We start from the raw sequence: 25769 nt of genomic DNA on the forward strand, positions 1-25769 counted from the left end.
TGCTCAACAGTTCTCTGATGTTGTAATGTTTTATCAAAAGTTGTCTAAGGCAAAATTTATCATTTCCTTTCTACTACAAAAAGACAGTGCAGAGTTCATACATATGTCACACTGGCCCGTTAGGAAACAGTCATGGGTGAAACAATGTGAATAATATTTAATTACAGCAGTGAAAGATTTATACGGTTTGCTTTCGAGTGTCGTCTTTATAAATCAGCGAATGTCCTCTCTGTTTTATTAGCGGCAGAGGCACTGGTGGAGATTGGGAGCAGGGAGGCAGCAGCCGCGGTTATGGGGACAAACTGAGATGTGACCTGACATTCTGCCAGTCTGCAAGGAGAGGCTGCGGGCAGAGGATGGCAGTGATGTCAGAGGCACAGCGGGGCTGTTTTTTTCCCCTCCGCATGCCTCTCAGGTACAGCCAAAGACCGTATATTTTCACATTCACAGCCCGAGACCCCTGCCATGCCGGGCTGGTAGATAAGCCACAGATCCACTGTGTTCGCAAATGACTGGCAGGACCGTGTGCTTAGGCTCAAGTCGACTGTTCCAGGCAAATTGCAGAAATAATGGGACGAGGAGGGGTTAGTGCAGCAAGGAAGGCCTCGTGCAGAGAACTGCACTTGGGTGTTGACTGGCACAGCCCTAGAGCTAAAAGTGGGTGAGATATCCGCCATCTGTATTGCACGAGGGGATGCGGTGTCCTAAGAGGATAGATTTATGGTTCCATCATCCATAGCAACGCTGTCCTGCCCTTGAACCCCATGGGCAGCTCACGGCAGTTTACCCACAGCAACCTTCTGCTGTAATTCTTTCTTTCATTAAAGCAAAATCCCCAAGGCCAGTAATTGTCGGTTATTAAAAACAACTGCGGAGAGTTCTGTGATATTGCCGTTCAGCAGACTAACCAAGTGACCAGTGTGAGGCCTCCATTATGGCCATAAATCTGGTGACTAATATCGAGCTGTGCTCCGGACCAGCATCGTCCCACACAGATAAATCAGCATGAGGTGCGTCAGCCACTCCGATTTATGGTCTCAGTCATGTGTTTAAATGTAAATTTGCCCCAGTCCCACCTCAGCATTCCTAAACTGGACTAACTGCAAATCACTGGTATCACGAACAACGACAACAAATTACAGCTCCTTCATGCAGTATCTAAAATATATATTTTATATATATAGTTCCAGAAAAACAGACATTGTAATATCAATCTGTTTCATAATCATTTTAATATCACTATATCAGTGTAGATCCCTGGCAGAGTGAGTATATATTTTTTAATAATGTGGGATAATGCTCTGAAGGGGACCTAAAGCTTCTAAAATAAATGTACTCGGAAAACTGAACAATAGTTCTAAATTGAGGATGGTTTTCCTTCAGCAGACATAATCACCACATCTGTAGAATCTGTGGCCCAGACTGTTCCACTGACCTGTACAGCATTTCTACTAGTGGCTATGTGGCGAAGCTCACTTAATATGAATTATTTAATACTGATGCATTATTTAGAATCCATTCAGTATTTATTTATTATAATGAGATTTTACCAGTGAGCTGTCCCACACTCTGAGATTATTTCCCTAGCGCTTCTGAACAGTAAATGTTTATGGTCATCTTCATTTGCAATAGAGGAAAAAACATTCATTTGTGATATAGAATAAAATGTAAAGCATTTAAAATATTTAATACCATTTATCAAATTGAGCAGTGCGAACTACATATGGGTGTAAGTGACATTTTGGGCGAGATTGAGATAAAAAGAACAATTACTATGTAATTAAAGAAAAAACAAATGAACACACTGAAAACAGGAGCAGTTGGTACCAAAAGGTACTTGTGACTAGTTTCGAAATGTATAATCAACAGAAAAAAAACATAAAACATTCACCACTCGAAGCTCGAATTATAATATTTTTCTAAAAAGGAAGTGACTATGTCTCATGATAATATCTGATTAATAACAATCAAATAAATAAAGAGCAATAACTGTACCTTTTAATTTTGAGCGCACTTTATTGGCTGTTTTCTTGATGTCAGCTGTAAGGTCCTCCAACTCCTGCTTGGTTTCTGTGGCAGGTAGAAGAGAAATGCAGGAAGCCAGTGAATACAGGATAGAATCATGAAATTGAAAGATCTCAGTTCTGTGTTCATTCTGCATTTAGATTTAAGTGTCCAATTACAACGATCCAATTACAAATTACAATCACAATCCAAATAGAATTCTAATTCTAAAAGGAGACACGTTTGCATCCCAAACCTCTTGCGAAGGCCTCCCGCTGTTCAATGTTTTTGTTAAACACAACAACTAATTCAGCCTAATGAGGGACTGATTAGGTGCAATAAACCGCGAGAGTGAGGATTTGCACATGACATCTCTGAAATCTGCCAACCAGCCCTGTTTTGTGCTTCTGAATCCAGGGCAACGCTGAGGGATCTAGTTGCTTGTGCATACCTCGAAGCAGAGTAGGCTCCCCGCCAGACCGCTACAGAGATGACGAGGAAGACAGTCATAGTGTCGCTTCTCGCTCAAGGTGACGGTTAAACAAGTTTCTAGAGTCTCCCAGCATGAGAAAAAGCCACAACCTCACACCCACAACTACAAATGTCAAGCTACTGTATTTCTGCATTCATCCACAAAACGTATGCAATATATTATATACCATCATGCAGTTTTGTAAATAACATTCAGAAATACGTTTCTAGTGCATTTGACAAAAATATGAAGTACATGAAGGAAAGTATAAAGTATTATTACCTTTATTTACCCATAAAGACCCATCACTTCAGAAGACCAACCTTAATTGTATGTCCATATTAAAAATGGAACAACAGGCAAGTGAATAAAAATAAAAATTACTACATTACTTAAATGCAAAATGTTACCATTTTGCACTGTACTACGTGCTTTTTTTAAAATGCCAATAATAAACACAACTGAAGACTGCCTTCGCTGAATGAGGGCATTAGGTTCACTTTCAGCAGTGTGTGTGTGTGTGTGTGTGTGTGTGTCCGTGTTCGGCAGTTGTAGCCCTGATTTATGGCTGCTGCAGTGCTATTTAGTCACCACAAAGGAGCTTTGCCTTTTCCATCTCTCCTGCCCACCCACTCACCTCTCCTCACCCCTCCATCCTCTCCATCTCTCTCCTTTCTACCCGCTTCCTGCTCAGGGATTCTGACACTGCTGTCCAGCAATGGAGGAACGGCAGCAAAAGTACAAAAGCGACACTGCTAGTGCAACCTTGCTTGCCATCACAAACGTCTCCATATGCATAGTATGTTTATTTATGACCAATTAATTACTACTGTGCATAATGAGCTGTAATTAATGACTAAATTGCCAGCACTGTGTTGTCTTCTCGCATAGGCCCTCGACACATCTACAAACTGCAAAGTCTTCTCAACAAGACTTAGCCTTTAATTTACAATCACAGGTAACACTTTACATTTAATTAGTTGTAAGTAGTTATATATGCTACACATGGCAATTATTTTTGTAACCATGTAATGTATTTATAGTACCAAAACAGTTTATTTTACACCTTTCTATGTCGATGTATAACTGTAATAAAAATGTAGGAAATTAATTCACATGCCATTATTGATAAAAAATATTAGATAATGTTTCTCAGTCTTGTTCTTCTTAACAATTGCATTGTTCCTTTTATGACATTTAGAGGACGAAATAAACAAGCACTCATTTACATTATGGGGTGTTTGTCTATTGATTATCTTCATGACGAATGTATCATATACCACTGATTAGGCAGATTTATATTTTGAACACAGCAGCTCTTCATGGTCAACGCAGTTGTCTAGGATCAGCAGAGCTGTGCTGGTGTTTATCGAAGAGGACAAGGATATCTGTCAAAACTGAATACACTGAAAGCGACACAGGGTGTAAACAATAGGCGAGCGATTGCCGCGTCTAAAACAGAACACACACTCCAGAGCCTGACAGCTATAAGGCAGAGTGTTGCACTTTTTTTCTGGGAGTGTGTTTGTTTTCTGAAGTAGTAAATGTAGCACTCTGTGTAATGCGATATGTGTGGTGCGGGCCCTCTGCTGTGCAACATGTATGCATTAGGAAGATTCCCCTTGGCCACAGATGGAAGCACGGAGGAGACCTCTCCAGGCAAGATGATGAATTCTGCACAATTGCGTGTTTCTGCATATTTAAGATCTGTATGCATTACTGTCACACAAAAGCAAGAAACGGCCCTTTTCATTTTACTGTGGTGATATGTACTTAACTTCCCATTTAGGCCACTGTCAATGCATCAGACTGACACTGTGCTAGATTCTCGAGGAGTGACTTCATCGGCACTCTGTGGTGAGTGAGACAGCCTCCTTGCTCTGACAGGTAGGTAAAAAAGGCATTTTTGGGTGTAGAGACTCACATTCTTAACAAAAGGAAAGAGCTGCCATTCTAAACAGGGGAATCAATTTAAAAATGGACAAACACAAAGGAAGACACACAAAACACAGCACTGGAATCACATGTTCACTGGTTACCCACCAGCAGCAGGTAACCAGTATTATCTTTGCTCACTCCAACCAGTCTCCTTGGGCCAGTCCTTCATGGTGCATGGTCAAAAAGAAAGGGAGAATAGAAAGGGGGTAAAGAAAAAAAGAGGGAAGGAGGAGGAGGGCAGGGCATTCCAACAAAATATTAGACACAAACATGCAAATCTTTAAACATGGGACTCATGCATAAAAATATAAACATGCAAGTGAACACATGCAGGCAGAATGATTTAAATCTAAACAGGATCCTTGGTCTCATAGGAAGGTGCTGCCCAAACCCCAAAGGCCCTTCGCTAAGCCCAGACCAAAGGTTGTCTGACACACCAACGCATCAGCTATGAAAAATTCATTCAGTACACTCGAGTCATTCAGGCAGACGCTGCCCACCTCCCCCTCTCCAGAACTCAGCAGAACCGTTTTTTTTGACAAGGACTCACTGATTCGATACAACAGAACGGCCCAAACATGGCGGGGATGCCGTCTCCCGGCAATGATGTGATTGAGGTGCTGAATTGTGGAGAAAACAACCACTTCAGCTGCATACACTGATAGCAAATTATATATGCTAGAGTTCAAATGTTAAGGGTCATTTAGAAAGGTCCTTGTTTTTCCATGAAAAAAAAAGCAAATGACATTGAATAGAAAATATTACAAAACGATAGAAATGGACATTGTAATGGCTAATAATAATAATAATTGTTTCTTTCTAATTGTACTTTATTTAAAAAAAACTACATTTGTAACAATTATAGTTTCATGAACCTTGGTCATTCTTTATGGTAATTTATCCAGATATCCCATTCATTAACAGTCATTTCCATCTACCATAGTCATTTTACAACAGTAAAAAGATCTGGACAGGATATTTGATCCCGCTGGTTTTAGTTTAATTTTTTCTAAAAAAAACTAGGAAATTTCTAAATGACCCCATATAAACTAACAAAAAAGTACTTTTACAGTTTTACTTTTGAGAATTCTAGAGCACAGCTCCCATTGTCAGCATTCGGGTAATTTGGTGCCTACAGAGACATTTAATTGTACACTAAAAATATACTGCATGCAAAGGACATTATGAAATGGCAGTACAAGGGTAACGGTGACACAGACAGAGCAGCTGGAGGTTACTGAGGATAAATATGATGAAAGTGCCTGGTTTCTTTAACCTATCCCCTAAGTCTGTGCATGAGTGGGTAACTGTAGATGCTAGAAGGAGGAACCACAGATCTGTGTAGGTGGGCTCGCAGAGCAATAAAAGGGACGGTGGCATAAGATTGCAGGGAGCGTGAGTGTGTGTGTGGGGGGGTGTGGGGTGGTAGGCGAGACCTCACATGATGCGTGACTGTGTGGGGGTGGACGTACAGTATACACACAGTCGTGGGCAGCCTAACGCTGCCTTGCAGGATAGACACTGTTGCCTCGCAATTTCTCAATTAGATCCCTGTCCTCAACTCCTCTGCCTGCAGTGACAGGGCAGAAAAAAATCACGACTGGCAGGTCTGCCACGCAGATACTAAGCTGGAGCGTGTTTTTCCCTTGGTACTTTCATCTAAACCTTTCTTACATCATTACAGCCAAACAACACAAAATATTGCATACAATGGTGCATCTGAAAGAATTGAATACTGTAGCATATTAGAATTTCCCCCATATTGACTATACTGTCATACATAATCAACATAAAACAGTATCTATCACATACTGGTTTATATTAGCAAATAAAGCCATAAAAATAAATACACTAGTATATTGGTGTTATTTTGAGTACATCTCTTAGATGAAAAACAAAAAATTAATCATGAAATCTGAAATAATATTCATATATTTTCATATGTTATAAATAACCCTTAATACATACAGGTTTCACCTCATTGTAATTTAGTTACATTACAGGCTTGGTTTCCTGGGAATGTATCAGCAAAAGCATCATAAAAGTGATTTCAAGTGATCTAGAGTGTCGGATGTGAGGCTGTTGAGTGACTTCCAGATTTTAGAACAGTAATGAGGCCCTTTACAATTCTTTTCATTTAGATTACAGTTACTCTGTCAAACAACATATTACGTGTAAATGTTAATCTCAAAATCTCAGCAAAGCTTCAAAACAGCCATTAGCTACCTTCGCTTCTTGCTAGATTTTAGTATGTGGGGTAAAAAGATCAAGCCAAAAAGAAATTACACAAGCTAGATATACAAGATGCCTTAAAATGTAAATCTGCATTGACTGTCATGGAATTTAATAACTGTAATAAGCATGAGGACCTTTCCATGTTACAGTGATTTCATTACACATTAATTGCTTTACCCTGAAAAGGGAAACTCTTGCATTCATTGAGATCAGATTAGTATCGTTATTGAGCACCTCATTAATATTTAAAGACACAAAGGAGAGAATGAGATCTGATTTTCTAGGGGGGACTCACTTTCGTCAGGGTTGGGCGCCGCCAGGATGGCGCTGTGCTGCTTCTTGACCTGCTCCACATCCTCTGAGAGCTTCTCTATACAGCCGCGAATCTCCTCCACCTGAGAGGGTGAGAACAACAGAAAGATAGAGAAAAGACAAGCAACAATAGTTGAAGGTCCATCCTTCACATTCAGCTGAAATGTACATTTACTTGTATGTGGATGCAATTCTATTTCAGTTTATTTTTGTGAATTATGTTTTGGATAGAATTATCATTTCATCTTAATGTCCCAGAATCAACTTTCACCTCTCCCAAAGGAAAGGTCATATTAAACCCCATGCAAATTCAGAGCATTCAGGAAACTGAGTTACATTCCTGGCTGAACACAATTTATGTTCAAAAAGAAAATAAATGATAAAAGAGGAAAAGAGCAGATCCAGGGAGACCTGGATTTGAGCCAGAAAGTCTAGCCTTGATTGGTTGGTGTAGTGTGACGCATACCGAGACACCTCAACCTCTACAGACACCATATATATCACCTACAAACAGGCACACTCTGTGATCAGCTGAAATGTGTGCAAGGCAACATATCAAATAGCAGACAATTTACTCCGGTGGAACTGTGTTACAGTGCTTCTCTGCACATCGCCGGGACATGCAGAGTGCCACGGAGCGACCCACCGTGCCCCCACAGACAGGGCGCAGCGTCCCCAACCGACTCAGCAGTCCAGCCACACCACTCAGTATTCATTTCACCCTCCCATTCCCCTCGCTTACGTAACACCAAACCCATTTACATTTACAGCATTTAGCCGACGCCCTTATCCAGAGCGACTTACAATCAGTAGGTACAGGGACAGTCCCTCCCTGGAGACACTGAGGGTTAAGTGTCTTGCTCAAGTACACAATGGTAGTTTAGGGTTTGAACCTGTGACTGTATGGTCTTCTGGTTCATAGTGTTTTACCTACTAGGCTACTTACCCCTGCATGATGCTGCTCTTCCTAATAGGGGTCCAATTCCATCAGCAAGGGTGCTTTTTCTGTAGAAACCATTTTGCTTCGCTGTCTTACTTATGGGGGAGTTCAATGACAAATATTTTTATCGCCCGGCTCCTCAGTGCTGCGAAAAGCTGAGTGCTGGTCCTGAGGGAATGCAGTGGCTGCAGGCATTCTTTTCAATTAACTCAATTTGCTGATTGCATGGTTGGTCTAATCATCATTTAAAATGAACTGGTTAAATTGCTCACTCCAGCGATGTGTGGCAGGGTTTCAGAGGGAGAGGAAGGGAAGTGCACAGAGAGCTTTGCAATGGGACTGTGGTCACAGTGAGAATCCCACCTAACGAATCAATTAGTCATTAGTCATAGTTAAACCCGGCAATACCCAGTGTTTCGTATGTCTGATACAGAGCAGAAAATTAACATTGGTCTTACAATCGTTAAACAATTCAAGACAACACTGGAGCTGATGGCTGCATCTGAGGTCATTTGGAGGACCATTTCGTTGGGTTCAGTTTTGGGAAACAGAGATAAAAAATAAAAAAATAAAAAAAAGTGAAGTGATTGTCACATGTGATACACAGCAGCACAGCACACGGTGCACACAGTGTCCTCTGCATTTAACCCATCACCCTGAGTGAGCAGTGGGCAGCCATGACAGGCGCCCGGGGAGCAGTGTGTGGGGACGGTGCTTTGCTCAGTGACACCTCAGTGGTACCTTGGCAGATCGGGATTCGAACCAGCAACCCTCTGATTACGGGGCCGCTTCCTTAACCGCTAGGCCACCACTGCCCACTGCCCACCACTGATTTCCCTTCAGCCCATCAGGTACTGCAACCACAACTGAAGTACATAAACTGAAGAGGCACCTGTGACTCTGCTTTGCAACAAGAATCATTTAAAATGGCTGGAATTCAGGCATTTCGGGAAAACAGTGAAAGCCGAGCCAGCTTGCATGCATGCTGGAACTCAAATGCATCCATCACAGTAAAGCTGTAACAAACAAGTGTTCAACCTCATTTGTCTTACTTCACCTGCTAATAGATTTCTAACTGGTTGGATCTGCTGTGCTGACCCCCTGAAAACCCCATTTAACTTCTAGAACAAACCTGAGCAAGTCAGCTGAGGCCTTTTAATTCAACAGCAACACACAGTCATCAACTGACTGTATCAACTGCACATTGAATCAATGGAAGTTACACAACAAATTACAGTCAGTTGTTATTGTGATGTCACACAAATGCCACATGGTATTAAAAAGCATTTCAAATACCAAAGTGTTTAATCCTTATAAAACTCCCGATTTCTCATTCTACGACCTGATCCCATGTAGTATTTGGGTTCATTTAAATGTAGCTTCTGGAGGTAAAGAACAGCTTTTCCATGGTTATTTTTATGAGAAATGTTTGGGAATTATTGGATTACTCAGTGTTCTCTAATGATTTTCAGCATCTCACCTGTTCAAAGAACTCATCCATGAAGTGATCTCGGTCAACATGGACAACTTCCTCATCATCGTCGCTGTCCTTAGCCTGCAACAGGACAACAATACAAATGTGAATACTTAAAAAATGATTAATTAAAGTCAAATCATGTGATGAAAAATAGCATTTGCTATTTGGGTGGTAGTAGCCTAGTGGGTAACACACTCGCCTATGAACCAGAAGACCCGGGTTCGAATCCCACTTACTACCATTGTGTCCCTGAGCAAGACACTTAACCCTAAATTGCTCCAGGGAGACTGTCCCTGTAACTACTGATTGTAAGTCGCTCTGGATAAGGGCGTCTGATAAATGCTGTAAATGTAAATGTAAATTTGCGTTCATTTGTGTCAGACAAATTCACGAAACTGAGGAATTATTTCACAGCCATTTTAGGTTTTGGGGTTTGGGGGGGGTCGGGGAGTGATGGGGTAAAAAAAATCTTGCAGTGAGTGTATCAACTCGTACAAAATGGAGCTGGGCAGGATCAGCCTCCTATTGTAGTTACAGATTTGACCCTGAGGGTATGCAGTGCTGACCTTGGTGACTAATAAAGGGGGTCTTTGGCTGGCATCTCTATAACCCCCTCGCGGTGCCCCTCTCAAAGAGCTGTCATGAGAGAGACGGGAGCGAGAGAAGAGAAGCGTGCCGACAGAAAGAGATTTACTGAGAACTGTCAGGCAGGCCCATGAAATGCCGACCAACTGCGTTAAAATAATAAACTTGTGCTGCTGACTTCCCCCTGACTGCAGACATTGATAAATGGTCAATAGTCCTGAAAGGGGGCCAGAGGTGCCTGGTGTTGGCAGGGTCTACAGAAGGCGACCGAGCGCAGTGGCGAAATTACAGCCTGTAGAAGCTAATAGCTGCTTCAGGAGGGCCGGTGCAAAAATAAAAAGAGAGACAGAGCGAACAGTTGTTAGAATTGTGAGATGCTCATGCTCTTCATTCCATGAAACAGTCCCCACTCTTTCCCCACAATAAAATACACATGGTTTAATAATAGCTTTTGATAGGAATCATTAATGAGGCCAAAACACATGACCCATGCAAACAAGATAAATTATTTTGACAAATTAGCAATTGGGCATTAGCGTTCAGGCTAATAACAACAGTCATTATATTCAAATTGGTGACAATTAGAAGGTTCATATTTATCAAACATATTACCTGGCCATCCTTGACACCATGAACCAAGCTCTGAAATTTACATACCATCTCAAAATGAGCTGAAAATGTAGACTACCCTTGCCTTGCTCAGCCAAGACTTTATTAGTCTGGAAGCTAATAAAGCAACATCTGACCAGACTTTATCCTAAACATTTGCTGTTAATAGCTCCAAACACCATGTGCCAAATTGGAAACAGTAAAATCAACTCATACATTTGCTACTGTACCAGTTCATGTTGTTAATATGGAATAAAAAGGGACTGTGTTTGTAATGCACTGGCGTCAGCCATGTTGTTTCACAGCAGACGCTGGCAAGGATGAGGCAGCCAGCAACCTGAGATGAAATTCACCACCCCCCACACTCGCAAAAATGCCTTCACTGCATCTTCTATGTCGATTTTTTCCTCTTCAGGCTACGGGCTAATAATAGGACATTGGGATGAGCAAAACACATAAACATGGCCTTCTGCAGCCAGTTGGGAATGGACAGGAACAAAATGGCAGCCATATTGGGTGTAAATCCTCAACAATCCTGAGTGAACCCTTTTGCCCACTGCTTTCAGGGCACACGTCTCAGTTTGGCCCGACAATGGGATGACTTAGTCCTGAGAATAAAAACAGCATGCCAAGAGAAATGCCAGACAGTGTGTCAGGGAGAGAATGCTTTTTAAATATGCACATATGGGAGGGGGAAAAAATAGCCGCTATTAACTGCAAGGCTCAGCGTTACTGGGTGTTGAGCTTGAGCGCTGCTGCCCTGATCGTAACGGACAGTTAACTCGGCGCGGTCTCCAGCTGCGGAGCGTGGGCCCTCGCGGTCATGCGCAGCTCCGCCTTTCAGCCATGCGCTGTCCTGTCCTCAAAGTGACTGTGCCACGAGCAATACACAGCGATGGACATTTCGTTTTCCATCTCAAGTCTACAGACAATTTTTTTCCCCAGTCCATAGGGACGTCCGTGTAAAAAAAAAAAAATCGCTTTCAATAAATGTGACCTTTAATGTGCTTACCACCAGTGTTGCCAGATCTAAATGCTGAAGTTGCTCAGAAAATCTGCTTCAATAACACATATTATTATAGACTGTGCATATTATAGTGTATACTGCAACTTTTACCTACAGAACATTTGTAAAAGGATTGGGGCAGTGGTGGCCTAGCGGTTAAGGAAGCGGACCAGTATTCAGAAGGTTGCCAGTTCAAATCCTGAACCGCTAAGGTGCCACTGAGGTGCCACTGAGCAAAGTATCGTCCCCACACACTGCTCCCTGGGCGCCTTTCATTGATGCCCACTGCTCACCAATAGTGATCGGTCAAGTGCAGAGGACACATTTCGTTGTGTCACCGTGTGCTGTGCTTGCTGTGTATCACAATGACATTCACTTCACTTTCACTGTAAAACACCTCTGGGTAGAATGGCACCTCTAACTAAAAACTGGGGATTTTCTTACATTCAGAAATGTCCAAGTCTGATGACGATGTTGCATATGTTTACCCTTTGCGTCTTCCGTAACTGCTACTCCACCATGCAAATCTGCGCCTAAATCACTCATTGATTTCTTTGTGCGTGGCCATGTGTTCGGCAAGACAACTGAAGCATTGCATTATGCGACCTGAAGTTTGTGTTCTATCAGTGCTGTCAGGTCATTATAATAAATCTATATTAAATGACGAGTTTGAATGTATTGATTGGCTGTAAAGGCACGTGACACAACTGTGCCTTAACAAGCCAAGAATGTCTGCACATTGTTATCTTTACCTGGCCACGCTAATTAAATAAAGTTAAGGGGTAAAGTTATCATACATTATGGGATTTTTGGGATTATTGATCATACATTGTACAGAGTGTATGTATTATGGTACAAATACAATAATTATCGTATGTCTGGCAACACTGCATACCACTGACAACTGACTATGATCTGGGGTAGTATCCATGCATTGCACTGGTAATGTGATGTGGTTTTGAAAAATGTACCACATTTTACTACACAAGTATATGAAATAAACGTATATAACAAGTATATAACAAAAGTATATGAAATAAACGTTTTACATAATGAACCAAGCATTGGTTTATTGTGTAACTTGCACTAACTTGCACTAAACAGTATTTAAACATGTTTTTTCCACAGAGTTTAATACATTTTGAGATTTCTGAAAAAAAATTTGATCTTTGAAGTACTGGAATGGGGAATTATTTCAGTAAACAGATTTTCAAGATTTGCTGGCTGGACATTAATTAGATTCGCATAACCGGCCTCTAATAATTGCTATAAAAATAAAACTACATTGGCATCAGTGGTTCTCCTGCTCAATCACGAGTTACTGTATCATCACTGGAAGCCAGAATTAACATGCCCTTATTTACATTTCCTAACTTGGAATGATGACATGAAGAGGAGATGGACTGTTTAAAGCTTGTTCATGCTAGTCAGTAATGCATATTGCTCACAATACGTAACAATTTTACTTTTTTTTTTTGTGGTGTAGTCAGATCAGAGCACAGTGTTTTACTGCTTTAAAAACACTTTGAACAAAAATCCAGAACAAGAAGAACAGTTTCACACAATCGAAGTATATTTAGGGCATGGGCTGGCAAAAATTACCTAATGTGTAAAAATTAATTCTGCTCAGCCATAGATTCTGGCAAAAACCTGCTTCTCTGATTGGTCTAGTGCCTTAGTGACCCACTTTTTTTAGAGACTACTATACTGTATTATGTTAACCAAGTCAATAAAATAAGGAAGAAAACAATTTTTAGCATATTGTGTCATCGCTATTGGTTTCAGAGAAGTCACAGTGGGAATGGGTGTTGTGCTTTATTTGCATGCAAGAGCACTGATGGCATCCACGATTTTAACGCCCCCATGTTGCAAATCATTCTACATATGAGTTGTAGTTCCTGTGGTGCTCATGATCCACTGCCCAGATTTCTTTCTTTCCAGGGCTGAATATGTCTATCTGGACATCAATAATTCATGAGTTGAAACAGCCCTTGCTGCATATTGCACACCACCTTCATGGGCACTGCACAGCCGATGCACTCAAATCGGGTTATATCTGATGAGATCTGGCCAGGTTTGGTAAGATTTCAAACACGCTATAGGGTATGTTTAGTATAATCACAAAGTGAAAGTGAAGTGATGGTCATTGTGATACACAGCACACGGTGCACACAACTAAATGTGTCCTCTGCTTTTAACCATCACCCTTGGTGAGCAGACGGCAGCCATGAATGGTGCCCGGGGAGCAGTGTGTGGCGACGGTACTTTGCTCAGTGCCACCTCTGTGACACCTGGGCAGATCGGGATTTGAACTGGCAACCTTCTGATTACGGGGCCACCACTAGGCCACCACTGCCCCAAATGGCAATCAAGCCATTGTGCAGTCAAATTCAATGAGAACTTATCCCTTAGTCAGCAAATGGTATCTTATGGACAGTGAAGACTACGGTTGGACAGAAAATCCATTTTATCGATTATTGAAGTATTTTTCCATATAGACGTATTCTTCACAACAGCATTAACAGTGAACATTCATGTTCCAATGGGCAGCAGCAGATAATTACTTTCTGTAGATTATACAATGTTATCTGATGGAAAAGTAAAAACAAACAAATCCATCATTAATTTTGCAGTACTGTGGTACACGTGAGGCCACGTGGTTCATTACTTGCAACAATGACACACTGACCTATTGAAAACCCTGTACAGTACAGCCGTGGTAAAAAAAAAAAAGAATCATGTTCCTGCTCTGCCCTAATTAGATGTTATTGATAATCAAGTTTTTTTTAATGCAGAAATTATTGTTGCAGAAGAATCCAGTATTGGCACAACACTAATGAAGTCTGTCAAACATCCAAATATACATATGCAAGGGCACACACACACACACACACACACACACAAACGCACATACACAGACACCCATTCACTGCTGACAGTAAATCAATAGGTGAATGGGGGAGTGGAGATGATGAAACACAAATTAAAAATGGTGTTTTTTATGGCGGGGATGTGAATGGTCTGTTTAAAAAAACATAAGACCTTGTGAATCATTTCCATTCACGAGGAGATACCACCATTACTTCAGGAAATGGATTTCTCATCAATAAAATATTTTCTTATTTTCTGATTTTATTTGCCAAAATGTAATCCTTATTTTATCGGTTCAGAAATACTGACTTGTCAGTAAATGGCTACCTCTATAAATACTGCGAGGTGAATGGCTACATATGGTTGTTGCGGTATCACTCTGCACCAGGCCTTGTGTGTGTGTGTGTGTGTGTGTGTGTGTGCGCGTGTGTGTACATGCGTGGGTTAGCCTTTGTACAAGGCGTGTTTACATTTCTAACAAAGACAGATCACACTATAATTGAACTGCACAAAAACCATTCCCTATCGGTCTAGGACAGACCCTTCCCTTTAAGTAGCAATCTATTAGATTAATAAAAAGTTACAGTAATGTTAAATACAGTAAAAATAACCAGCAAAGTAATCTGATGCCTTGGCAGCCATTTTACTGTTATGTAATATATAGTCAGTATCCTGAAATGCATAAGGAATACCATATTGGTGGGAAATATAAGCTTCCAATGCAGGAAGTAGGCCATATATATTCAATAAATTATGTAAATTAACCGTATAAATTGCTGACATGCAGTACACACTAAAACTGGAAACATGTCTTTGCAATGACCCAACTGCCCTCTATAGCTCAGCAGAGCTGAAAATACCATAGTAAAATAGTGAGCAGTCGGCCCTCAATATACACTACTCCTTTATTGATTGTCTCTCATTGATTTGGCCTCGCAGTCACCTGACTCCATGCATTTCCATAAGCCGATGGCGGTGTGGGTGACGGCGAGCATCGCATGACAGCGAGTCCATGCCGTGTATTCCAATCAGGGCTTCTAACGTCTACCTCCCCTCTTGCTATTTTTGGCATTTACTCTCACCCCTCCCAAGCCTCCACCTGCATCCGGTATAACCCCATGGGGAGTGACAGTGTGGCCCTGTCTTCCTGCTTGCCAACAGGCAGACATGCCTCCTCCAAGCTCCTGCCATCCTTGTTTAGCACGCTCCCATTGTACCGCCGCCAAAGGCTCCGGGTCCAAGGCGGATGATTTCTATGAAGTCGCACAAAGGCCGGCACAGCAAGATTTTCTGCAGCAAGGACAAGAGGAAGGCCAGTGTGGAGCATGATATGACGGAGGGAATAATAAAACACAAAATAGCGCGGCATGTCTCTCTGACAATATTGATATTTCTCAGAAGGACGTCAGTAAAGCGCCGGGTCAAATGCATTTAAAAAAAAAAAAAGAGCATTTTCTCTCATGCAAATCGCACACAGACAACCTAAACAGTTACACTTTGATGCAGTCTTGTCGGTGTTCAGAGAGGGTCACGGCAAGGTTAGTATCTGCCTGGTTGGGCGCCTGGCCCCAAACTAACCGGCTCCGCCGATGGCTTGAGGCAGTAGGGGACGAAATTGAGCTGAAGAGAAGGATAGGCCCTCAGAAACAAGCTGGACAGTGTAATAAACACCGAGCTGCAGTGTTAACCATGGCCTTCAGACTAGAGCTTCATGCAAGAAATGATCTTAATGCACTTAAGATCCTTTACTGAAGGAGTAATTAACTGTGAGGACTGGAGAGCCGTTTAAAGGGTTTTAAGGAACATTTACATAAATGTATATACTCGAAAAGTGTAAAGCAGATACAAATATAGTCAGTTGGTACATTATATTATGTATTTAACTCTGCAAATACATAAGTAACTGAGGTTTTTGGAGATCACTCAGAATAATGGCAATTTATTTTTTTTGTTTCTTTCCTTTAACTACACTGCCTATTACTGCCTAGGCCATGCATTATACTGCACAGGGTCAGATAATATATAAAAGATTGGCATCACAATATTCATACCATCTAATTGTTTTGAGAACGTAAGATATACCAATTTTTACATTAAATTTTATTAACATAGCTAATGAGAATCCTTAAGCATATTTTTGGTCATACCGCACAGCCTTTATAATACCTGTGATATTGAAGTGATGTATAGACGCAGAAATGTGTCTGTAATGCAAAACAACCGAATCTAAATAATCTAGATGCCTCAGCGCCCTCATCCCTGAGACCTTCGATGGCTGAGAGTGAAGCCTTCACCACTGAAGTGATTATCCAGGGATGCTCACAAATCTTCTCCAAATGGACCTTTTCATACTTTATTCATGGAAGACCGCAGTCAGCAAAAAGCCACATCCAAAATTTTCTATAAGCGTCCTAGATCAGTCGCAACGTCCTTTTAAAAAGCTGAACGTGTAATGAGAACAAAAATAAACTATAAAAAGCTCTGCAAGGACAAATACTATAATTCATAATTCGCAGAGCAGAATGACTAATGTATGTTCAGAAAAACAATGTTGCAGTGTGATTTATTAATTGTTCTTGAGTGTATCCCAGAATATCATGTTTGTTCAGTGTGACGTGCAGGCTGTGCGGCATGCAGAGTAAATATTGAATATATTTATTGGGGCATGTGACAACCGAAACAGCTGCCCCCTTAACTGGCAGGGAAGGTATTGGGCTTTACATTTCATTGGCGAGGTAGAAGGAACGCGGGTGGGGTGAAGTTAGCACTGGATTATTGAATTAACCCCCAGCCTGATGCAGGCGAGGACGGACGCAAGAGAAATGAGCGAGAACGCGGCGCGGCACAGCTGGCCGCCCATGTAGGACGCGTGGCGCGCAGGGGGCGCGGGCAGAGGGCGGGAGATGCCTACACACATGTGAGCCCCTGCACGCGTGTTCGCGGGAATATTTATTAGGTTTATTTAACCGGCTGTGCCCCCTGCCCACAGAAAAAAGGGCCTTGGGCTGACAGGGCCAGTGGTGAGAGGGAAGCAATGGGGTAGGATGGGGCGTGACAGTGAGAGTGAGGGAGACGGGAGTGGGTCAAGAGAAAAGAGCGAGCGAGAGAGAGAGAGAGTGCAGCTGTGGGGGAGGGGAGAAATAAAGGGAGTGGGGGATGGTAGGAATATCCATAGATGGAGTGAGCGAGGGAGTGTTCGAAGAGGGGGAGGGGAAAAAAAGAGACAGACGGGCACATGATGTAGGTTAAGCAGCATCTGTTACCGGGAACAAAAAGTCAACGTACCTTTCACTAGATCGCCTCTAATCTAATTTAAGGCGCTGTTCCAAGCCCCGCCCCTCCGCAGCCACCACATATGCCCTATATGTCCAGCGCCCCTACGTCCTATTTTCTCCTGCCGCTGATGCCCACTTTTATGTGTTATATAAGCGCCCGGTGGTCTCAGGTGCAGGGGATGAATGCGGATGCCATCGGGGCCACTATCCGTCCGCGGCGAATTTGAGAAAGGGGGCGTGAGCCGCTGGCGCTCCTCTCCCTGACCAGTGCAATTACTGACATTCGCTAATGTCTGCCCATAAATTACCCGAGCAGATAGGTACTGGGACGGGTGCTCTGCAGCGGAGCCATTTCCGAAAACTGGAGGGCCCAACACAGACATGTTCTTACTGAAGTCGGAATATTTTGCTTCTGTCCAAGGACAGGCCTTGGCAGATATTAAAAGCCCCTGTTCGCTTTTGAAGGTGGTATTCCAAGGCTATTTTTTTTCCCTATTTGGAGTGCCGTAATGGTGGGAAACCACAAGAGATGTCTGAGAAATAGGAGTCTGAGTCAGCTGGATCACGGGGGACAAACACACAAGGTCAAGATATAAGAGCTTGCAGCTAAACCTGGCCCCTGACCTGGGACCTTCTGTCTAATTCTAGGGCAATTTGTCTTAAGATCTCAGACCAATTCTAAGGGCTTTCCTCAACAACTGCTGCTTCCCAGTTGCCTCATGACCATGATTCAGGAACATACTGTAATAAAAGGTCATATCTATTTATCTCTAACTAATTATGATTTAATCATTATAATATAATATAAAATATAAAATCATTATAATATAATATAAAATAAGATATTTGAGGTAACCTAGCGGTTAAGGATCTCATGACATGATACATGTATGATTATATATCACGATATATTGTGATACTGTGCATTATGTGATATTATACAGTTCACTGAAAATGTAAAAACAGAGCTGAAGTACAAGATGCTGAAAATTGGTCTGTCATGTTCTGCGATTTCACTCTGCCTGAAATGCCCAGCTGTACAGCGCCACCTGCAGACGTGGAGGTTGAAGTTGCTCTGCTGACCTCACTAAAGAAAACACTCGACAGCACCACCCCCTAAATTTGTATTAAAAATATTGATGTTTCATGTCCCTGTATCAATACAATATAAACACGTTAAATGCCACTAAACACCCAAAATGTGTTTCAAGAAATTGTTCATTTGATTTCATTTACTATGTTGAAAAAATGTGATAGGGGAAGGTTTTAAAGGAATTACACATTTATATTAACAATTTAATAACTAAATTCGTGTAGTGAAATAAATGATTTTTTGAAAGTGAGTCCTACAGATTGTAACATAAAAAAAAGATGTTAAACATGTTAAAGGCAATCCACAGTGCAGTCTCGGGTTGTGTTCCTTCATGTCCCAGACAGCACGTAAGTCACCCTGTTCTGGAACGTCTTAGTCACCTGGTTACAGTAAAGCTGTGGGGGTTGCTAGCCTGAAGCATGCGAGAAAAACATTGTAGACGGTACAGGAGTGATCAATACGCCGCCTTGAGAATGACTGGGCGAAAAAAAAAAAAAAAAAGTCTGAGTAGTCGCAGGAGCTGAAACCGGCCAACCCTGCCAACATTTACAAGCAGGTCTTCAGTATTCTGTTACCATTGCAATTTATCCCTCCTGCCTAGTGAAAACCCCGTAATTAGGGAAACTAAGCTGAATTGACTGATCGATTGATAAATTATTTTTCTGCTGTCTCAGTAAATTCCCCTGTTGCTGCAGATAATGCTATCAGTGCCGAGACTCTCTATCCATGTGGCTCTGTTCTCCTCTGGCAGGAGAACAACAGCGGCAGAACCAGCCAAAGCTCAATCGCCTGTTCCATCACCTAAAATCCTAAAATCATATAAACAGTATGATACAGTTCACATTAATCACATTAATGCAATAATATCCAAGACGTATCAAAACCTTTTTATGACTATATATATATATATACACACACACACACACACACACACACCCACACACATACATATATATAGTTATGGTGCCGTTGCATGATTGGTAAACTGCAAAAACTAACATTTATTGCATTAAATACATTTTTTTAAATCAAATCAAAATTTACCTTGCAATGGTTGTATTATTATTATTATTATTATTATTAAGAAGAGACATTCAGAGCAACTGCTAATTCAATCACCACATCCTAGAAATCATCTGTCGCTTCATGGATTGTAACCTAATTATTAAAACATTATTAATTAGCCCCTTCCCTGCATGTAGGTTGCTTCCTGACTTGTAGAACAGAAAAAAAAAAAAAAGATTTATGACATAAGTTCCTTTACAGGTCGCGCCACTTATTAAAAAAATTATTCTCTCTAATTAGCAGAGATACCGGAAACTATACATTTCCTTACGTCTCATACAAATTATCGAGTGCACAGGAACACATCCTCAATTTTGATTCAAAGGGCAGGACGTTTCCCCGAAACAGCCGTTTGCCCCTGAAAAACCTGGCAAAAGAGCGTAGCGTGCCTGATTTGCGGCGGGCTTTAGCCTCTTTTCAGCTTGGATGGCAGTGATTGAGGCCTCTGACAACACCCTCAAGACTAATGACGCCAGAACCAAGAATCACGACCCAGGCCTCAATGAAAAAGGGAGAAAGCTCACGTATTAAATCATTTTCATGCTCTCCCGCAGATTTTTACAACTCACGTTTACATGACAAGATGTTCCTTCGGTGGACAGACATTAATTAAAAGGCGCCGGGTATCGTTCTGACGGCCGGCCGTGAGCGAATAAACGGATTCATGACACAAATACAGCTGAGCGCGACTCCGAACGCTACCAGAAGATGTCCACGAAGCTGTGCATGCCGCCTCTCTTCTCCAACCTCGCGCCGCATCCCGTTGTGCTGACTCATTCCGGAAGGTTCAAAAGGATCAAAAAGCGGCACATGCAACAGCACCGACAAGCTTGAAACATTAACTATGTGCTGAAATCAAGAAGGCATCACCCAGCTTCGTTACTACGTGAACGGCTCCGTTTAAAGCCTAACAATGCCGGGACCCTCATTTGTGGCCCGGTGGCGACAGTCGTCGTGACGAGCCGGTGACGAATGCCTCGCAACGACGTTCCGCTGTGTTGTGTGTGCTTGGCATGCCAATTGCGGTTAAACGGCAACAATTTGCATTAGCGTCCCAAGGACATTTCTCAGTCTGCAAGGAACAGCGAGCCTGCTGATGCCAGGGTCAGATGAAAGGCGTTCCACTGCAATACATTTCGCCGGGATTCCCGGCTTCGCTGTCCATCCTCCAGCTCGCCTGAGAAATCCTATTGGGGGAAACTGCGGGTTTGCGTGCGGCTCTGAGGTTTTAAATAGGGTCGCCATGGCTGCCTGTGGCATCTAATGACCTCACACTGCAAACCATGCCCTCTGCTGTAGACCCAGCCTGGACCGGGAGACCATGAGGCATTCGCGGTCACGTCAAGCGTATCGGTAATGTCGGGGTCAGTGATAATCTCCGACCGATACGAGGATGCAAGCTCATATTTCCCCGTTTTGTAATCAAATCGATTTAAAAATCAAGGGCTGTGATGTCTGCCATGCCAGAACCTGCAGATTTGTATTCTGGACGCTCAGAGGTACATTGCAAAGTGACTGCCGACGGTGACATGCAGGTGAGTTTGATAGACGATCCACTTGCGTGTTTAAAACTCCATCCAAACACCAGGAATCCCACTTTAACCACAATTTATTCATTTATTCAGAGAAAGAAGAGCGAGATGTTTGCCCCTTCCTCTCAAGGACGGTTCATGATGCAGTAAAGCTCCCAACTGCGGCGTGAGAACCTTTTATCGAACCTTTTTGACCCTCCTTCTGGTTACGAGAGTTACACAACCCTGTTGATTCTGTACAGTGCTAAAAAAGCTTTCCTGTAACTTAAAAAGACTTCTTACGATGTGGTCCATTTTATTGGACTTTGCATCAAGCTTTTCCCAATAACATATTCCGAAAACAGACCATTTTACCTTCATCTGATTTTTCCTCAGGGATCCTTAATTGTTCGTTTACATGAATAATCTTACTCGTGTTGTTCTCCACCACACGTTGGCCATCATTCTTGCTCTGTTGAGCTTGATGAAGGGGTACCGTTGAGACTGGTGTGAGGTGAGTGGTATTCCTGAAACATTGTCATGTAAATCCCTCCTGAAGCAAAACCCATTCAGTCGGGAATACGTATTACCTATGAATACCCGGGTACAGTCTACTTCACCTGCAGATATATATCTGAAACTGACCTCTTCGCTCCGTCGAGTGGCTCTGCTATATATATTCAAGTTCAATTTTCGTCCTACAATGTGCCTGGCCAAGCTCAATGCACTTTAAGCCAAGGCCTGAAAGACAGAGGCCTACTGATTTGGAGGAATACCACTGAATTAGATCAACGGGACGCTCAACTCACTGCCGTATGCAATAAAGCATTCTGGTTTTAAAACACACACACAGCCCTACGGAGAACCAGTCGCCATAATAAAAGTCCATTCAACACCACCATCACTAACACTATCTGAAATACGCTGTACACTGACGATCCACAAAATGTCATTTAATGCTTGATATGAATTTACATATTTGGCTGCTTTGGCCCATTCTGTGTCCGTTTGAGGTTCAGTGAGAGCATGCATGCACTCCGTAACCCCAACCAAAACAGACAATTACGACATTTACCAGACGCCGTGTATGCACTTCTAATCGGTGGTCACAGGGAGACACTCGGGGTTCAGTGTCTCGCCCAGAGACACGGTGCGGTTTGAACCCGGGTCTTCCGGTTCATGGGTTCTGGTTTATACCGCCTCCCGCCACCCCATTCCGGGGGACGACGCAGCGCGACCGACGCGTCACGGTGATGCTGGCGATTACATAAAGCGCCACCGCTGCGCGATCGCGGCGGGAAGACGCGCGCCCGCAACGCGACGCGTCCCCGCGTTTCTGGGGCGCGCTGGGGTCGTCCGGGTCTAATCGTTTAGGGGCAATTGCGCTTCCTGATGCTCCCAATCTAAAAAGATAGAAAGAAAGAAAGAAAGAAGGAATGGAAGGAATAAGAGGGCGCAGGGTGACGTAAAAAAAAAAAAAAACATTAATTGCTTCCAACTACGGGCGGTCCAGACATCGCTGGCGTTACGGTCACTGCCATCTTAGATTTTTTTTTTAGTTTCATTACTGTTGAATTCATATGAGCGATAATCTGTGTGTGTGAGAGAGAGAGCGAGAGAGAGAGCAGGGGGTGTTTCAGATCTCTTAAATCAAGGGGGTGGGTGGGCGGGGGTCCAGGGCGGCACTGATATTTTATTGATCCCAAAAGCCACTGGGCCTCGCGTCGGTTTCACACCACGTCGTTTTATTCCGTTAATTCGTTGGCGTCGGGAACGTTCTGGGAATCTGGGAATACACCTCGGCTCACTTTGCGCGCCTGGAAAAGGGCCTCGCTCACCTGCACGGATCAGACTGCGAATTAAAATGGTGCCGTGGTGTCCAGACTGCCCCCTCCCCATCCAAAAAAAAAGAAGAAGAAGAAGAGAGACAGAGAGAGAGAGAGAGATTAGCTCTGCCCATAAAACCACGCGCTGGCGCTCATTCACCATTCGTTCTGGCGGATGGTCTGACATATGTACCCACCCCGGCATGCCCACCCCGACCCAGCGCCTGTCAGCCCCGCGTCCCGCTCCTTTTATACCGCCGCCGAGGGCGACCGAGCGGGGAAATGGAAATGCGAGCAGCCAGTGGGATTTTTTTTTTAACCCAGGGCTGTCGAGGGTGACAGGGTGGGGGGTGGGGGGGGGGTGGGGGGTCCGTCACAGTAACGGGAATTGAACCCTAATAATCATACGCGGGAAGCGCATCGATTCCTCGTCGGTACGTGGCCAGGTCTTGCGTGATCGCTCGGGTTTAAAAAAATATAAAAATCTCGCATAAATCACATGTAACGGTGCACGCATGGGCACCGCCATTAACGCAGGAACATACGTGCGTAATGATGCCCAGTGCACTGCGTAAAATGGACGTGCAAGCGCGAAACGTCTTTTTTTTTTTTAAATTATTTTACCTTCTAAAGCAAATAAACAAACGGGGGCGCGTTACGTGGGTTTATCGGCTCCACGCTAGCGGCGAGATGTCAGCCGCTAACGCCCGACTGCGGTGATGAGGGTGAGGGAGGAGGATGGAGGAGGACCAGGGAGGGGGCAAAAAATGGTAGGAACGTAGGCAGGCTTACACTTCGCAGTTCTTGCGTGCGATCCTTCATTGTTCCCCCGCCGTGCTGGCTAAATCGATTTCCGCCTTGTCGGTCTTCTTATTTCCACGGACCCCAAGTCGCTCGGATTTATTCGGCGTTTCTCTTCTTCTGGCGCGGGAGGGGGGGCGGCGTTGCGTATCCCCGTTGCGGCACCTGGTCTCGTCCTGGTCCCCCTTGTCCCGTTTCCTCCGTGGCGGTGCAGCGTTCGCCCCGCAGCGCGCTCGGCAAAACAGCGAACGAACGAACGAACGAACGAACGAATGCGATTCGAGCACACGGTACTGATGCTGCCGCTGTCGCCGCCGCCGCCTGCTGCCGCTGCCGCTGCCGCTGCTGCTGCAAAAAAAAAGCGACGCAGAGGACGGGGCGGCGGTGCGCATGCGCGGCCTCCCCTCTCGCTCCCATCCGTATCACTCCACCTGCCGCCCTTCCCCCGCCTCACGCCGCCTCTCCGCAGCGCGTAAGCTCTCCATGCCAACCGGGGAGCTGTAGTTTGTTCTGGGCGGACGGAAATTTGGCTCCGGCGCACCGGGCGACCCCGCGGCGCCCTCGATCGGGCCCGGACGCGCTGGGGGATTTTGCGCCGTGGACGCGGCCTGAGAACGTGAACGTTCGTTTAGCGTCTCCGATCATTCCTGTCATCGTTCGCACAATTGCGATGAATCACGACCGGGTGGAAGATAAATATCGCATCGCTGCATTTCTGCTATATTATCACATTGGCCTGTATTTAAAAAATAGCAGGTGGAATCGATGACTCGATAACTATATCGATAAATCATATCATACTTTCAGGGAAGTGGTATATAATACCGCAACTTATTAGTAATCACAAAAGCTTGCATACACCAGAATTGAGTTAATTAACATAATGTTGATCATATCACACTTATCAACATAATTGATTATTATTATGTTGATGAAATCTTTATTATGAGACACACACACAAATAAAGCTGACAAGAGTCAGAGGACAACTGTCACAATAAATTTTTGGTGCCGCATGCTGAACGATGGCATGGGGGATCAATGGCTTCTTCTATAAAATGTGCAAAGGTGCAAAGTAATTTCAAATAAAGGTTTTATGGTAACTCTAACCTCATCCACGCTGGCTGCCTGCCCAGCAGTAAAGGAAAGGCTGTCAACTTTCTTCTCGGGGAAGAGTAGGCAGAAAGAAAGATGTGGATTGATTAGAGAGATTAGGTTGTTTCCGGCGTAGGGAAGCCCTACAGGGAAATGAAATGTCGAGTTGCTGAATAGTCAGTTGAACTATGCAGCAACCTTTTTTTTTTCCTCTCAAAAAATGAAAAAGATAAAAGGCATTTCACGTCTGCTCAGATGAAAGTGTCAATTCCTGATTTCTACGGAATTCCCCTTGCCTGCACTTCCAGGTACATTAGTCACTGCGAGGAACCAGATTTTTTAAAATGTGAATTAATTTGTAAAAGGCATATCCAAAAATGCTAAGAACACTCTCAATGTTCTCTTGGTAAAACAAAAAGTTGAGCATACAGGAATGGCTGCTAGTTCCTAGTATTAATAAGTAGGAGTGTTTTGTGATCAGAAAGATCTCATTGATCTCAATTTGATCGAATTCGGGTGAAAAGTAACAATACAAAACTGATACTGGAATTTTTTATGGCATATTTCACATTTACTTTCCACCCTTTCTTGCTTTCTTGATTTCCGGTCTTGCAGCAGTGGACAGCTGCACCCGCCCACTTGCCCTGTCTGTGT

General features: G+C 43.3%; 1 protein-coding gene across 1 annotated transcript in view; it reads right to left on the minus strand.

Moving 5' to 3' along the window:
* The window catches only part of stx1b (syntaxin 1B), a 30903-nt gene extending 6503 nt beyond the window's left edge, over positions 1-24400 (minus strand). Inside the window, exons 1-4 of the mRNA XM_028985169.1 lie at positions 24012-24400; positions 9382-9456; positions 6945-7044; positions 1996-2070 (exon numbers count right to left, since the gene is read on the minus strand). Coding sequence (XP_028841002.1) covers positions 1996-2070; positions 6945-7044; positions 9382-9456; positions 24012-24041 — 280 coding nt within the window. The 5' untranslated portion in view covers positions 24042-24400. The remainder of the gene's footprint in view (positions 1-1995; positions 2071-6944; positions 7045-9381; positions 9457-24011) is intronic.
* Between the last annotated feature and the right edge of the window lie 1369 nt (positions 24401-25769).

The sequence above is a fragment of the Denticeps clupeoides genome, chromosome 7 (genome assembly GCF_900700375.1).
Source record: "Denticeps clupeoides chromosome 7, fDenClu1.1, whole genome shotgun sequence".
NCBI classification, from domain to species: domain Eukaryota; kingdom Metazoa; phylum Chordata; class Actinopteri; order Clupeiformes; family Denticipitidae; genus Denticeps; species Denticeps clupeoides.